We start from the raw sequence: 17,648 nt of genomic DNA on the forward strand, positions 1-17,648 counted from the left end.
CAAAAGGACCTTTTCATCGCCTCGAAGGTTGGTGGGACTGACCCTTTTTCTTTGCGGTTCAAGCGCTTCTGCTTTAGCTTTTAGGAGCGCGACGCGTTGTCCGGGTGAAAACCATACAATAAATAACCGTGCTAGTAAAATCTCAGCAATGGGTATGAGCTATACAATAGTACATTAAAAACCAAAAGTCAGCTCAGGTGGGAAGCTTAGCTGCGTTAAGAGACGGTAACCACCAACGATGGTTGTTTTTTTTTGCGTGTTTTCGCCATTTACCGCTCCGAGGCGAAGGGAGAAGGTGGGAGACGGTCACTCCGAGCGACAGCTTTGACAACAGAAGTGGGTTACAGAGCAATCCCCGATTCGATGTGTTAAATTACACCAGATTCATGGTCTTTTAGTTCATTAACTTTTTTTTTTTTTAAAGTGCATCGGCTGATCTGACTGGAATGAGAACAAGGAGAGAGGCTCGGTAAGGGGGCAGAGGGTGCAAAGACTTGGACTGAGCGATAGAGTTAAGGTGGAGGGGTGCAATGCTGGCAAACTGCCCCCCCTCCAAAAACCAAGGACACCTCAACGAAAATACTGGCCATAGATTCTACAACAAAACCCGCCTGCGCATTGTCGGTTGTCTTAACGAGTGCCAAGCTAGCTCTAGCAGATATTCGGAGAGTGCGTGGTGACCCGGTGCCTACAGTAAGTCGGGAAGGTGGCTATAGACAGAGTCCAGGAGGGTCTGGCTGGCTTCCTGGCTCTTGACTCCAGCGATCTCAAATAGCCTGTCCAGCTTGTCTTCAGCCTGCGGGATCTCCTCTATCACGTGGAGCTCCTCGGGGTTGAGGATGTGCAGCATGTCGTCGAAGATGGGCTGCAGGTCGCAAGGGTCCAAGCGCACCTGGCGCAGGACGGTGTCCTTCTTTTCTGTAGGAGGAAAGGAGAGGGTGGTCAAGAAACCTCTGCTAACCAGGGCTTGTTCTCCTTGGAGAACTTGGTTCATCCCCTGGTGCCACCTCTAGAGAGAGACACATCACAAGGAGAACCAAGAAAAAAGATGGAGGGTAATGAGTGATGGGGAGGGGAGAAAATAGACTAGATACAAGGCAGAAATTCTTCACAGACAGGATGGTGAGGCATGGGAACAGCGTGTCCAGAGAAGCTGTGGATGCCCCAGCCCTGGAAGTGTCCAAGGCCAGGCTGGATGAGGCTTTGAGCAACCTGGTCTAGTGGAAGGTGTCCCTGCCCATGGCAGGGGGGTTGGAACTAGATGATCTTTAAGGTCCCTTCCAACCCAAACCATTCTGTGATTCTAAGGCACAGAAGCCAGCGCTGCTGAGGCACCTAACCCAAGATCCCACTAGAGCAAACACAGCATTTATAAATGCTGACTGGCCAATATGGAAAAGCAAAGGCAGAAGGAGAGCCAAAAAAAGCTGAATTTTGCTCTTTTGAGTTGTTTTCATTGGGTCAGCTTCATTTCTGCACCCAAGTATAAATTCAGCAGATTGACAGAGCTCAGTGTTTCACCTTCCTCAGAAGTTAAAGAAGATTAAATGAAGTGCTGTAAATTAAGCATCCTCAAAAAACAGGGGGGTTGACTAACGGCGATTTACACTCCAACTCACACTCTGCAGCAAGCAGGACCAAGGGTGGAAAAAACAGTTTTCAATCTTCAAATGACATTTTTCTGGTTTCATCTCACGCAATAACGCACAGGCCAAGGAAACAGCCAGAAGTCAGGGGAAACACCCTACCACCCTCCCCCAAACATTCAGGGATGCTACAACTTGTCTGGCAGCACTTCAAAGAGTTAAAAGCCTTTAAAGGTGTTTTGCCCTCTGCAGTCTGTATGGTCTTTGCTAACAGGATATTCTGGTCTAGAATGAGGATGTGATATATGTATCCTGGAGAGCCAGTTTTCCCAGTTATTTAATGATACTACGATGGGCAGCTCTGCCACATGCGCTGACCACAGGGGACATGCCATGGCATCCCTTCAGTCCCCCCACTCCCACCCCCCAGGCTGATCTTGGTACCTTTGGTAATAAAAGAGCCTGTCCGGCTGAGCGCAGAGGAGCCGCTGGAGGTCGAGTCGCACCGCAGGAGGGGCTCTGCTTCGTCGACGAAGAAGCATTTCTTCTCTGAAGGAGAGGGCTCCACGGTGAGGACGGCTGCCTCGGGGGGCTTGGGGCTGGGCGTGGGGCTGAGCGGGCCAGGGCTCACTGGCAGCGCCAGTCTGTCAGCTTCCAGCTTCGGGGGGAAAAAAAGAGAGGGAAAAATTAACTCAGGCCAGGGGGATGCTACACAACGGGCTCACACTCAAAACCATCTGCATCCCAGCTTTCACCACACCCCAGCCCATCCTTAGCGAGCAAGTCCCTGCATTCGGGTCCCACTCAAGGACCTGCTGACCCAGAACGAGCACTGGAGGTGCTCAAGAGTGGACATCAGCGCTGGCCTCAACAGCAGGAGGGGGAACGGGACCTGCAGGCTTGGTAGGAGCAACTGCAGCACCAGGACGGAGCATGCAACCACAGCACAGCGCTTTAGCTTGGTGTTCCTTCTCGCTCTCAGTTTATTAAAGCCCAAAGCTTTAGTAAACAGCTCTTGGAGTCAAGAAGTGATGATCCCCAAGCAGGTTCAGCTTCCCCAAAAACCTGCTCCACAGCTATTGTTTGCTTCAAGGCATAGCCAGGTCCTTGCCTCCCAACAGAGCCAGGGCTGCAGGGCAAGTGCTGTGAGACCCCTCAGGGAGCTCCACTCCACGCTCCTGTTACCAGCTACACTGGGAACATTTTCAGTTCATGACTTGCCTCATCTCACCCTTGCTCCCATAAGCACCCCATTAAAGCATGCTGGAAAAATCCATCCCACCTGACTCCCAGCTCAGGGCTGGGAAGGACAAGCAGGGACTGGCACTGACCGCAGTGTCACCCAAGTGCCTTTTGCTACCCTGTTGTAAGGCAAGGGCAAGCTCCATGGTGCCCGGGAGCAGCAAGCACTGCTGGGACACACCACCATTTGGGTGACAGTGTGAACCCACTTCCTAATTTGACTGTGCACTGCATCTTCCTTCTTTCATCTCCTTCCTATCCGCACGGCAACAGCCAACATTATCTAACCTCTTCCGCACTCAGCATCCCAACAGGGTGCAAATCTCAAGCAGAGCATTTCTGGTTCCCATTCCCTGCAGGGATAAGGGGCTTGGGGCAGCATCCCCATATCCCTAGCAGGCAGCTCAGGCACCTGTGCAGGTTCTCCCAAGCAGGTTATTTAAGGAACATCTAATACTTCTTTTTAAACCCCACATCTCCGCTTGACCTTCCACAGAGCGGAGTCTTAAGCCTTGTCCATGTGCACCCCACTCTCCCAACGGCATTCTGCAACCCTGTTTTCTCCTTCCGCAGAGGGAAGGCCAGGCTATTCCTGCTCACACACTTTTGCCTACTACCCAGGGATTAAAATGCAAAATTGGGATTAAAGGCTGTGGGACAGGGAGCTGCTGAGCCACCTCCGCACCGGCATGGATGTGCCTGCACATTCCTCTTTCCTCATCTGTGTCGAGGAATTTGCCGCCCACAAATCACATGTCTGCTGAGACGCCCACCCATTAGTTCACATTAAATTAACATTGAAGCCGGCTCCTGGTAGAATAAAATGTTTTGGGTTTCTTTTTTTCCCCCTGTTGGAAATAAACAGGGGAGGATTTGTTCTAGCTCAGCACGTTACGCAACAGACGTTAAAAATAAAAGTCAGCTTTAATTTTTAATTAAAAGAATCTGCCTTCTCCTCTGAAGCTCCCTTTCCAATACAGCTCATCGACGATAATCAGCCCACTGCCATTAACAGGGAAGGAGTACAGTGGCTGGCAGCTTTCCAAATTGCAACACACTCCAATTTCTCCTTTAAAAATCGGAAACAAAAAAAAAAGGCCAAAACAAGCAAAACCCAACAAACAAACAGGCTTTAGGGCTTAGTTTTTCCCCATGCCACTTGTCTATTTAATATCCAGCCACAAACCCAACTCCCGATTTCCAAGAAGAGGCCCGACGGCCGAGGAGCAATTACAGGGAGGGCAGGGAGCTGCTGGCTCTGCCTTCCCAGCAGAGGGAAAAAACCCTTCCCAGAAGTGTGCAAGTCATTTGGAGTTTAATTAAACAGCTGCTAAAGCGCGTTAGGAAAAGAAATAGTAAAAAAAAAAAAAAAAAATCACCCGAGGTTATTTGACTGTAGGTGTCCCAGGAGCCCAAAGCTTTCCAAATAGCTGAACGACTTCTGAGGCAAAGCAAACAGGATGCTCGGGTGCGTGTTAATATTTAAACCGTGGGAAGAAAGCGAGTGGGAATGAGGGTTTCGAAAGGCCGAGGAAAGCAAAAGGTTGCTGCGAGGTGAAGCCTAGGGAATAGGTGTAAAAATACGCTATTCATGGCCTGTGACTCATCTGCTTGAAACCACCCTGACCATTCCTATTTTTAAGAACAGCGGTGCTCGAGCGAAACTGAGCTCTGGTTGGGAAAAGAAATAAATTCTCTGGGTAAAACAAACAAACAAAAAAAAGAAGTAAACTCTCTGCAGCCCTTTTGCCTTTCCAGAGCCACCGCGTTTCTCACCTTTCCATCATCGTTGCAGGGTTCCTGCGCTTGCCACGGAGGCTGCATTTGCACCTGCACGGACAGACACAAGGGAGACTGTTAGACGGAGGGTCCAGCCTGGAAACCAAAGGTGCAGTGGCGGCTTTGACACATCAGCACCCTCCCACGACCCGTCAGTCGCACCGGGTCACTCTGCCCGTTCTTCTTTATTGTTTTTGAGCACGGCAGCAAGAGGTTTGTGATGGCAAAAAGAAAAAAAAAATTCCTGCTCCTGTGTACTTGCAGCCCTTTAGGATGAGGCTCAAGCACCGACATCCTCTCGGATCCCAGTGCATCCAGGAGGATGCTCTAAGCAGCTCAGGGTGCCTAAAGAAAGAAGAGGGGACGTAAGATGACATAGGCTAGGCTTATTTCTCTTTTCACAGTTGCTCCCAACCGCTCTGTTTGAACTGGTTGGTGCCATTTTCTGCCTTTGTTTTACTGTACCGCAATAAAAGATCAGCTCAGACAAACAGGAACTGCAGCTGCTGTGCTAATGTCAAGGAGCAGCCACAGGCATTAAAAACAGCCTCTCCCTTGGGCAATGCTCCCTGTAATTCCTCCTTCAGCAACCACGCGGTAATAAAAGCCAGTGGCAGGTTTGCTCCTGCTTCAGAGGGTGGCTGTGCACCCTCTCGGGATGCAGGGGGGGATAATTTTAGCACTGAGGCGACGGTTTCCCAGATTCACTGCCAAAAGATGACACCCGGCTGACACCAGCCCTATTCCCAGGTCTGTTACGCCTCCGTTGGGGATGCGGGAGGAGGAACCCTGGCGCATGAAGCTCAGGGTGGGCTGTGCTGGGTGGCAGCCACATGTAGGCAATGCTGCGGATGTAGGGTGCTCTTGCTATGGTGCACATTGTCTTTGAGGGATCCACCTTCGGGGCAGGGCAGACTTGGAACACAACACACTGTTGGCCAGGCCACAAGGTCTCATTGAGGTGGCAAAGAGGTACAGTAGAGGAGACAAGTCCTTCGCCAGGATGGGAAGGGCACAAGGGTGCTCAGCACCCTGGGGTGACAAAGCCCAAACATCCTCTCCATGTGCTTCACCTCACTGACCAGGTTTCAGAAGAGCACTTGACACCACCCCTGTGGTGGAGCTGGCTTCCTGCAACGCAAGGTGGCCCAGGAGAAGAGCTACTCAAGACTCATGTGACCCAGGATGGGCAATGCCATGTCCAGGTAAGGTTTAGATGCTAAGACCAAAACACACCCATGCATGAAGGAAGCAGCTTGTCCCCACCCGCCCTGACCATTCATTGGCCAAGTGCTTCTAAAAGCAAGAGATAGTGTCTCCATGAAAGCTCTTAGTGGCTTCTCCTTTCTAGGGATTTGACCACTCACCTTTTCAACTCAAACCAAGAAGAGTTGATGAAGCTGTGGTGACGAGTTTCAAACTCAATCATAGGCTGAGTAAGCCAGTACCAAGTTCAGCTTCTTATGACCCCACCATCACAGAATGGTTTGGGTTGGAAGGGACCTTAAAGATCACCTAGTTCCAAACCCCCTGCCATGGGCAGGGACACCTTCCACTAGACCAAGTTGCTCCAAGCCTCATCCAGCCTGGCCTTGAACAATTCCAGGGATGGGGCATCCACAGCTTCTCTGGGCAACCTGTCCCAGTGCCTCACCACAAACTTCTTGCTTCATCTTATACTCCCAAGCCCATTATACTACAAATATACAGACCCAAGGAGATGTGGCTACCAGAGCGGGGAAACCTCAAATATAACTGCAGCTACTATAAGATTTATATTTTTGTGTTTATTTTATATTTCTATTACTTCATAAATTATAATTTTTTTTCATGGCACATACTCCAGCCTGGTTCAAACACAACCTTGGTTTACTGAAAATCAACTCATGGTTTAGAGCAAACCTGGAGGAAAACAGTGATGCCCATGCCAGCAAAACCCAAACAGCTCTACCGCTTCCCCAGTGCTCTGGCCAGTTTATTCTTCAGATTTGTGCCTCAAATAAAACCTGATGCAAGTCCAGAAGGAAAATCTCCATGCAGTTTTGGTTACTGCTGGCTGCCTGGGCATTTCCCAGCACCTGCACTGCAGCCCCGCGGCTGGGAGATCCAACAGCTTCACCCTTGCTCCGCTGTTGAGCGAGGTTAATGCAGCACAAAGCTAATTGCTAATTACTGGGCCCAGCCCTGTTCTGCTTTGCCAAAAGAGGAAACGAAAGGGATGGGTAGGAGCTGGATTTGGGGAACACTGCTGAAATCTCTTGACCACCCCCCACAAGGGTTCTGACCTGCAAAAGAGGAAGAAAGGGAGCCAAACGGCACTGCTGCAGCCATGTGCCTGGACACGGGGCTGCTTTCACATCCTCTTCTCCTCCAGCACCCCCCAAAAACCCCACTTGACCTCACATCAGACCCAGCCTTCACACATCTGCTGATTCATGGGATTATCCACGGCATGCAATTAGCCACGGACCTAAGTCTTGTTGGGATTGGGGCTCCAGTCTCCCCCTCTCTGTTTTCAGCATCTCCCTTACTAATGTATTATTATTCTAAGCTTTGCTGAGGCTGCACCACTGAACGACCTGAGCAAGGCTCTTCTCTTCCCTCTCATCCACTCCCTGAAATATTTCAGCTGAGGCCAGCAGAGCCACAGATAAAAAGATAAGAGCTTAAAGGATTGCTCACCGGAGGACACTTACGGAGGAAACGTGCCCGGCCGTGCCAGCACTGCCCCAGGCCAGGCTGGGTGAGCACCAGACACCCCCTGGCTTCTGCAAAATGCTATTATGCACCCCAAAAAAAACCCATTACCCAATGCCTGTGTTACACTGAAGTCTTCTGCTTTTAACCCCAAAATGGAAAATTGCAATTTGCTGGGAGAGCAGTGAAAAAAACAACACTCACCCTTTTCCCCTTCCACCCTCTATTTTTGCTGTTGTCAGCACCACTAATTTGGGGTGTGCCTGTGCTCGCTCAGCAACGCCCGGGCTCGCATGCCGCTGCTCAGCAAGCCTGCCTGCGAGGGCAGAGATTTTGGAAACCTCGAGCTGGAGCAGCGTTCGTGACCAGCGCCAACCTCTAACAGGAGCCCTGGGAATTAAATGCACCCCAAAAAAAACCCTTCTCACCGCTGCTGTGCTTGCCATATTTTCTGGATTGGCTGCAAAAAAAAAAACCCAAACAACCCAGCAAAGCAATTCAGAGGGCTAATCTCGTTTTAACCTAAATCCATGCAGCGCGATGCAAAACCAGCATAATCTCCCGCAGCTAAAAAAGCCGGCAAGCCTTCAGCAGAACCGTTCCCTATTCGAAGAAAAACATTCCTGCCACAGACCGTAACGCTCCAAAGACTCCCATTAATTTCCTATTGGAGTTGTAAATATTTGGAATTTGGAGCCTGAAAGGCTGCCGGGAGGGGCACGTGGGGAGAGAGTAGCTTGGCCTTTGTGGGTTTCACAGGTTGAAGCCAGAGACCAGATAAAGATTTTGGGACAAGGATGCGATAGCAGGTGGGATGGGATGGCAAGGGTGGCTGGCTGGGTCTGGGTACCAATTTGCTGTCCAAGAGCTACATCACCCAATAACACAATTTCTACCTATGAGTTGGGGGGGTGTCAGTGCTGTCTTATGACACAGGGTCACGGGGAAAGGTGGGCGAGCACCCATCTGCACCCAGGGATGCTGGGCAAGGGCCAAAGGCATCCGGGATGGCACAGCCACCTGCACATCCCTCCCAGGCTTATCTAGGACACACAGGCATGCACTGGATACTTGCTGGTGGCTCGAGTCACCCCGAGGGCATCATGCCATTAGCTGCAGGGAGGACGCATGTGTTTGCATTGCATGAGAATCCTCATCCCCTCCACAGCATAAAACCCCTCTTTTTATTATATTTTGGTTGGGTTTTTTTGCAAGCCTGCTTCTGCAGGGCCAGTTGCAGTACCCATGCCTGCCACCAACAGGGTGACCCACTCCTTCAGATCAAACTGGTTCCATGTGGAGAGAAATGATCTCGTCTTGTCTGCGTTCGGACAGACAAACAAGCAAGAGCCAAACTAGCTCTAATTAAAGGCTTTGCAACAAGCACAGATTAAAAGAACCCCAAACAGAATGACCTCAACACCTGCCCCTGACATTGAGCAATTGGTAACCCTGGCCACTCATGGTCTGGACCGCCACAGTGCAGGTCAGCTGCCAACAAGGCTCCAGGGATTCGGTTTCCTTCACACAAGCTGCTTCCCACAGCTTTCTGCATCCCTCCCAGGGCCGCTCCGTCACCGCCCGCATCCACAGTGCGGGAGCCAAAACAGGGAGCGGAGGCAGACAGGTTACAGCAGGTAATACCTTGCAGAAATGCAGCGTGTTGCCATGCTGAATCTGCACCCCGGGGTGCTTTCAAAGCTTCAACATCCCACACACCGCTTCAGTGACTGGTTGGGGACCTTCAGGGCAGAGGGGCTGCTCAGGAATGGCCAGAACCCAAGGCTGATCATGAGGGATGCTCATTCCAAAAAGTCCAACTAGATGTACAGAGAAGGATGTGCCAGCTCAGGTGAATTTTTACGGACACCTCCTTTGCTGAAACAAGCTGTTCCTTACACGGACCCACCTGAGCCACCTTCCAAAAAGGTCAGTTATACCAATTTCTAGGAAAGCAAGTAGGACAACCAGGCTCCAGGTGCTGCTGGACACAGGGGAACACAACACACTTAAAAACCAGAGAAATGTCCTCCAGGAAAGCTGGTCGGGAAGCCCAGAAGACAACTTGCCAACAGGTATCCAAGAGATTTGGGTTTGCTCATTCTCTGGAGCATCTGCTCACTGTATTCTCACAGTTATGGGCACACGCAAGGAAACAGTTCGTGTTTACTCCATTGCTGGGAGTCCACCACTCCAATGGGTCTCCCAATAAACCCTGTTTTTGAAGCTACCACCTGCATTTTCATGCTATTTGAGAAGAAGCCCATGATAATCTCAGCTAAAGCAGCACAACGCTCAGGAGCACCAAGTGTCACAAAACCCACATCTGTTAATTGGATGTTGAGCTCATGACCAAGACCCACATTTTATATGATGTCCTAGCCCAGCACTTTGCTGTCCTATTCAAAGTCAAAGCAGTAACCAGGAGGACAAAAGTTACTACCTGCTCCAGGAGAGCAAGAGCACATGTCCTTCTGGGACATTACACATACTGAAAACTTTAATTCACACTTGCAAACCAAAAATTTTTTCTGCCTCTCCTTTTCCTAACCATACCTTTGTCTCAGGCTTTTATTTTCATTTTTATCCATTTAATCTAAAAAAAAAACCAACCCCAAAATATCTTGGAGCATGGTAGGAAATGAGAGTTACATGCTGCTTAATTACCACGAGCTGAAAGGAGAACAGCAACTGAATAGGAACAGGAGTGATCGGACAGCTGGCAAAGCAACCCTATCCAAAATTTGGGCAGGACACAAGGGGTGATGCTTGTCACACATTTGACTTGAGGTCTCTCAAAAACACAAGCCCAGCACTCCTGCTGCCACATCAAAACCTGTGATTCCACACTACAGTTACGAGGGACTAAGATGTTCGCTATGCTAAATGATGTCACACGGGATACGTGATATGGTGAAGGGACCACAGCCCCTCTTATACTGAGAAGTTTGGGATGGTCAAAACTGGATTTAGGAATTCCCTGCCTTGACAAACACTCTATCCCCTAGTCTTTGCTATACACGAAGATCCACCTTCCCAGGCCCTCAGCAACTGCCCAGAGAGGTTTGCAAGAACCCACCCACTCCCATTTGGGTGTGGGTCACTGCTAAGATTGACAGGAGATGCTTCACCAACTGTTTTAAGGGGCATGTGGTGCCCTATTGGCTTCCACATTCTCATCCATCATATTTATGAACAGTTCCAGAAGACCACTGAGTTAGCAGAGCCAAAAAACCCAAAAGCACACTGACAGGTAAGGTAGGGGAGGCCAAAAAAACACCCTGCAAAGGTCACCAAGGCACCTTCCGATGACTTACACCCAGCCAAAACCCTGCAGCAGGATGTTCTGCAGCAATTTATTTATTCTCCCAAAATATAGGACAGCTTGAGTTAAGGCCACATCTGCCATGGGGAAGAAGGGGAATAACTGGAGGACAGCACCCATGGAACCCCCATGCTACCAGTAACCACCTTGGAGGAAGCAACTCGCTGCTCTGCAAGACCATTCAGTGCTCAAAGTTGCCTGGCCCTTCTCACAAAATCCTGGGGAATTAGTAACAGCATATAAGAGGGAAAGGGGGATGATTTTCCCTCCACCTCCCCAGCGCAAGGGCTGACGTATCAGGTTCTCCCAGTGGCCTTTGCAGACACATGCAAACCACAACACAGAGATCTCAAGAGCTTGTCAGAACTCTGGCAAGGTTTTGAGCAAACTTTGGCAAAGCTTTGCTCAAAAGCAATTAAGGCTTAAATATAAGCCCCTGAGGAGCTCTGAGGGAAAAGGGAGTCCAGCCACTTGGCTATTAGCTAAGCTCAAGGTCACAGCTGGGTCTCAGGCACCCGCATGCTCACCGCAACCAGACAAGATGTACAACGCATCACAGCGCGCGAAGCCCAGCCCGTCATTACCGGCGTGGTGTCCTCCATCAGGCCTCGGATCTTCTCCACCACGTCGTTGCGGCGGTGCTGGCGGAGGGCACTGATGAGCTGGGCCAGGCTGGCCTCGGGCCCGCGGATGGTCCAGTGCTGCAAGGCGGCGTAGGCGCGCTCGTGGTCGGCCGTGTAGCCGTTGGAGAAGGCTGCCACCTCGCGCTCGCTGGCGTTGCACAGGAACTGGTAAATGTCCTTCCACTGGCTCCCCACCTGGGCTGCCACCAGCTTGAGGATGTCGATGCCTACGGTGAAGAAGAGCTACAGGTGAGGCACGGGGGTCTGCAGCTTGCCAGCACTTTTTCAAAAAGCTTTTCCCATCCCTAAATAGCCACATTTTGCTTCTCTTTGACTGGCCTTTGTTTGGAGATTTCATTATTAAAAGACCTTTCATGAGTCCAGGCTGCAAGGAGCTCTGCAGACAAGCAGCACCTTAACATGCTCAACACCTGCTCTGTTGTATATATGTGTGTATGTATGTAAGCGGCCTACAAGGAAGCTGGGAGGAGACTTTTTACCAGGGCAGACAGTGACAGGACAAGGGGTAACGGGTTTAAATTGAAAGAGGAAAGATTTACATTGGACACCAGGAAGAAATTTTTCCGAGAGGGTGGTGAGGCACTGGCACCGGTTGCCCAGAGAAGCTGTGGATGCCCCATCCCTGGAAGTGTTCAAGGCCAGGCTGGATGAGGCTTGGAGCAACCTGGTCTAGTGGAAGGTGTCCCTGCCCATGGCAGGGGGGTTGGAACTAGATGGTCTTTAAGGTCCCTTCCAACCCAAACCATTCTGTGGTATGTAAGTGAGGGATGACAGACCCACAGGTTGCTGCAATTGAGGCACACACACTCTAAAAGTAATCACGTTAACCGTATGCCTGCCTCACAGCTACCAGTTTGAACAGGAGATGGATTAAGAAGCACCACCAAATCATCTACATAAAGACACATATTTCCATAACAGAGCACCTAGAGCAGCTATGATCACATGCAGAGCCATTTCCAGTGCAGACTGGTAGAATGACTCAGTTACGGGATGTCAGACCCTGCACCAGGCAAGCGTTGGGTGAACGGAAGATCTGCAATGGGATCTGAAGAACAAAAAGGCAGAGCCTCTCCCAGAAAAGCCCTCGAGACATGTTGGTTTAAGCCAGTGAGGGCTTCCTCCATTTCGCTTTGGCAGCAATGCAAACAGCACACTCATCCTTGACTCAGGTCATGAATTAAACTTCCAAATAATGCTATAATAGCTAATTAACCCTGTTCAATCAAACCGAGCAACACCTTGTTTCAAACTATCACAAACTGTTGGGGTAGGTAAGGTGCAAAGAGAAGCTCACTTTTTCCACAGGGGTAACGACACCTTGGGTTTCCTCGTCAGCCACCACATCTCTGTTGCTACAGGGACTAATCCTTCTTCCCTCTGCGGGCATGGCAGTTGTGTCAGTGAAACTAGCTGCTTACGGAGGAGTATCATAACCAGGGTCTTCCCTGATGGCCTAAAATTTAACAATTTCTAACGTAGTTTAGACCAAAATTCCCAACTGCACCTTTGCCTCACAGCCCTGACACAGTCAAATATATATATACACACACACATATATATAAACTATATACCCTTCTATATTTATATTGATATATTTTCATATATAAACTATACAGTCTGAAATAGTATCTGAAGGGGGTTCCAGTACCTGAAGGGGCTACAAGGAAGCTGGGAGGGGACTTTTTACAAGGGCCTGTAGTGACAGGACAAGGGGGAAGGGGTTTAAACTGAAAGGGGGGAGATTTGGATTAGAAATCAGGAAGGTCTTCACAGAGAGGATGGTGAAGCACTGGAATAGGCTGCCCAGAGAAGCTGTGGATGCCCCATCCCTGGATGTCTTCAAGGCCAGGCTGGATGAGGCTTTGAGCAACCTGGTCTAGTGGAAGGTGTCCCTGCCCATGGCAGGGGGGTTGGAACTAGATGGTCTTTAAGGTCCCTTCCAACCCAAACCATTCTGTGATTCTATGATATGCTTTTATACACAAAAAAAAAAAAGAGCTTTACAGACTCGTATAGATATTTATGACCTAAACATAAACTTCAGTTTTCATGTCTGAGCTAGATAATGTAGCCATGACCCCACGGGGCTCAGAGCATCCGCAGATGGTGTTCGACCTGCTCTGTCGCAGAAACGCCGGAAGTACAAACCACGTTTTGCATATCCCTACCCTCCTTCCTAGCCACCAAACCTCCCTCCCCAACTGATTTACAGTGATGTAAGGGTCAGGGTTGCTCCCAGCATAAAAGCTCAACCCAGAATGCGGAATTGCAGTCCCCCAAAAAAACAAACCAACCACAGGGTTCAGGTTTAACTAAGGAGAGGGTCAGAAAGAAAAAAAGGAAAAAAACCAAAAACAAACCCATACAAAAAGCCGCCTTCATTATTCAAAATAACCCCAAGACAAAGAAAATTATCACCAGCACTAAGCAACAAGAAGAGGCTGTGAATATGCTAGAGATTTATGATGAGGCTCATCATCTGAGGCACAGATATATTCCAACACAACAGTGGGAGTTCAGCCTGGTCTTGTTAACCCCTTCCATTACTCAGACGAAGCCAAATTCCTCTCCCTCGATGCTTCTGTCCCCACCTGGTGTTGGTAAGAAGCCCAAAAGCCAACTCAGGTTTGGAGTTAGATCCTTTAAATCAGAAAATTCAACTAGCTGTGTCATAAAACCAGCAAAACACTAAAGTTTATGCAGCCAACACTTAATTTTATCACTCAACCCTGGGGCAGGGGCCGGGGGGAAGCTGACTCTGAGGGTAGAAAAAGCTGTGCAAGGCTTGTGCACCAAGGTAATGACGGCAATGAAGCCAGGGATGAGCAGGTCTAGTGCTGCCAATTATGTATCTATATATAGATATGTCTCGGTGCATAAGTCATTATCTCAATGCGTAAGTCGTTATTCTCAGGACTCTTCCTACCCTCTTATTCAGTGATTTTTTTCCCCTGGGTTGATTGATATGTAGATAATGCTACCCATTTATACATATATATATACACATATATAGATATGTAAATTATACACATATATTAAAAAAATGCTGCCCATTTTCTGTATCACATGAGGAGAGCCAGGTGCCCTCAGCAGTGCTGCCCTGCAGTGAGACAACACATTACAGCTGGGTGGGAGCTTTGCCCACACCCCCTCCCACACATATCAGTCACACAGAAGCATTAAACCATAATTTGCTGGTTTATGACCCCTGTATGGCACATCTAGTCCTCTCGGGAAAGGGAAAAATCACATACTTACCTGCTCCCATCTACATATTTAATGCTGGTAAACCCCAGCTGGTTGGTGAGGAAAGTTTTCAGCTGGTTGCAACTTGATTTGCACCAGTTTTATGCAGTGGCACGACATTTGCGTCCTAATGTTCTCACACAAGATTCATGAGAAAGCGCTCATGCTCCGACTGATATTTTCAAGTTTAGTGTATTTAATCTCACAGTTCAATAAAGTGGCCCCATAAACATGTTTATGTCCCTTGGCAATAATATCCCAGGGCATGAGAACGCATCAGGCAGTGGAGGACTTAATGGTGCATAATAATCTTAGGAGAACAAATGTTCCATTAAAAACGAATTTGGAAATGTCTACCTTAATACTATAAGAACCTTAAACTCATTTTCTTGCAACTATTAAATAAAACTAAGCCCCATATGTTCACTACATCCACTACAATATTGTGCAAACAAAACCCTAGAGAGATACGGAAGAGACACAGACGTGAGTGCAGATTTGGCTCCAGTCAGTTAGAAAACTATTGCTCCCTCTGTTCTTGAAAAATAAGATTAAAATCATTACACGACAAGTTGTGGCTGCACGCTGCCAAGTATTACTGCTCCAGCCATTTACAGTAACTTAATTCACTTATTCAAAACTAAAACAAAATGTTAATACTTATAATAAGCTTACAGTCCTACTATTTCCATATTTCCAGAAGCCCTACAAGTTACTCCGCAGACACTAATAGCACTGGAGCAACTTAGTGAGATGGGAAGGTGGCCATCAGGGTGCAGAGAGCAAAAAAACCCCAGCTTCACCTTAGGTCCTGGGTCCTCTCCTCACACAGAACCACGTGGACCTTCTCCCAGCATACTCCTCGGCATGCCGAGGCTGGAGATGATGCTCAAAGCCCTCCAGACCCCAGCAAAGCCTAGCTCAGCCATCCATGCGACGTCCTGGGTACCTGGGCAGGTGACATTTTGATTACCATTATCCAAACACTGCAATTCTCTAAATGTTGTGATGCACCTAACCACCTAATATCTTAAGGAGATGATAACCCCGGCGTGGTGAAGAACTCCCCTTCAAGCCCAGACAAGGCCAACGTGTTGTGCACAGGCAAACGCAGAGCCCAAGGGTGCATGTACACACATGCAAACCTGGGCACAACCAGGCACGTCTACAGCCAGAGCAGAAGGAGACAAGTCTGGAGATGGAGAGATGCCTGCAGAGTGGCACGAGCGAACAGCACCGCTGAACACATCCAGTTCATCCACAGAGATGCTGAGCTGAAGGGGGGGACTTTCCTGGAGAGGCAGGGCAGGTCTACAGACGGGTCTCTCGCCTCCAAGCACACTGCTCAGCTCTGCCCCAGTCTTCCCCATAAACACCATTTCAGTTTATTTCAGTGACCTCCATTTGCTTATTTTGCATCTGGTTCAAGACTTTTTTTTTCCCTCCACCCGTTTCCAGCTCCTTCGGATGTCTCCCACCTCACTGTGGCACACAATTTGGTGTACACAGAGCACGCACTCCTTATACTCATGAAGGTCACCAAGATGCTCATCACTCTAAGCCCTAATAACTCTCTTGAGCTTGTTCTGGACAAGCCTCCCTCATCTCCGTAGTCCTGCTATTTACAGGTTGGACATGAACCCGGTTCTCCAGACATCATTTGTACAGGCAGGGCAAGCCGCCAGTACATACAACACCTGCAGGAGACCATTCCTCTTCCTTGACATTACTTTTTTTTACATCTTCAAAGAAGTGGAAAAGGTACGCCGCAGAAGGCTACACCCAAGCACCTGGCAGCAGATAGGGTAACGTCTAACCACAGCCACGCCACAGAGCGGCTTCGGTTCCTTCCTCTCTCCACCCTCTCACAAACAAAAAAAGCCATCATTATTTTCCTTTCCGGAGCTCAAGCCAAACATCATTTGGTGGTTTTCAGAAGACTGCTCGTCGAGAAGCTGCTGCCTTTACGGGGAAATCTCATGCTCAAGCGTACAGAGCCCTCCAAAGCCATGCATCCTCCCATCCCACTAGAAATGACAGGACACTGCACAGAGAAAAGGACTAACACAACATCAGGTCAAGCCTTACAGGCTGTCTTGCATAGCTGGGAAGCAAAGCCTGGGAGATCCTCCAGGACCCATGGCACACAGTCTCCTCTAGTGAGCAGCTCCACCTGCCCTGGGTTCCAGAGCCAGCCTCATGCATGTTCAGAAAGGCTAGATTTCAGGAGACTTGCCACTCCAGCCCTTCATCAGCAGGGACAGGTCCCACCAGTCCACCCAGGACACTTGTGGGAACTGACCTCCACTATTCCAGTACCAATCTGAGCTGAAGCACCTGGAGCTTCCACGACCTACCTACGAATACAGGTATCCCAGAGACAGGCAGTATTCATTTGTGCACCACATACGGTGACAAATCCTGACTGTGACAGGCTGGCTGGATTTCGACACTTGCACAGACCTGGAGGATGAAGCATCACGGGTGGAGAGCACAGCCCAAGGGCACGCACAAATCAGAGGGAGAAACGCCAGGGATGCAGCCCAACCCCTCCCCTACATTCAGATAAAAGCTCTGAATCACTGCAAAACCGACTCTGTTCCTGAGCTCAGCCCACCTACCTCCTCCAAATATCCTCCTGACTCATGCAAAACAGCCACAGCAGCCTATTTTTACCTCTGAGCACTCACCAAGAGCCTGCACATACAAGCAAGCCAAGATGCAGCACATCCAAACGCCAGTTGACAAGACAACATGGCTCGGCCAAACCAGCACTTGGAAGTCCCAAAATTCATCCCCACCCCACCCCTGGAAAACACATACCTTTCCAAAATGTGAAAATCTCACCAACAAAAAGAGGAGGCTATTAGAAACTAAATTCCTCCCCCCACCCCAACATATTTCAGATCCTAAATTAGGAGGTTTGAAGACGCCCAAGTTCCTGCCCCTGGACGGGGGCAATCACCAGTATCAGCGCAGGCTGGGGATGAAGTGATTGAGAGCAACCCTGAGGAGGAGGATGATGTTAGGACAATGAGGGATGAAAAATTGGACAGAGGTACACAATGCACACTGGCAGCCCAAAAAGCCAATTGTATCCCGCGCTGTATCCAGAGCAGCGTGGCC

General features: G+C 49.3%; 1 protein-coding gene across 1 annotated transcript; it reads right to left on the bottom strand.

Moving 5' to 3' along the window:
• Positions 1–276: 276 nt before the first annotated feature.
• Positions 277–11,479, bottom strand: LOC104512391 (tumor necrosis factor receptor superfamily member 21-like; the record flags this gene model as incomplete). The annotated part of the gene is made up of 4 exons (XM_010155354.1): positions 277–918; positions 2,031–2,244; positions 4,605–4,658; positions 11,214–11,479. Coding segments are annotated over 4 exons (764 nt in total), but the record flags the coding sequence as incomplete, so codon positions are not given.
• Between the last annotated feature and the right edge of the window lie 6,169 nt (positions 11,480–17,648).

Source organism: Eurypyga helias, unplaced genomic scaffold (assembly GCF_000690775.1).
Source record: "Eurypyga helias isolate BGI_N326 unplaced genomic scaffold, ASM69077v1 scaffold21317, whole genome shotgun sequence".
Classification (NCBI taxonomy): Eukaryota; Metazoa; Chordata; class Aves; order Eurypygiformes; family Eurypygidae; genus Eurypyga; species Eurypyga helias.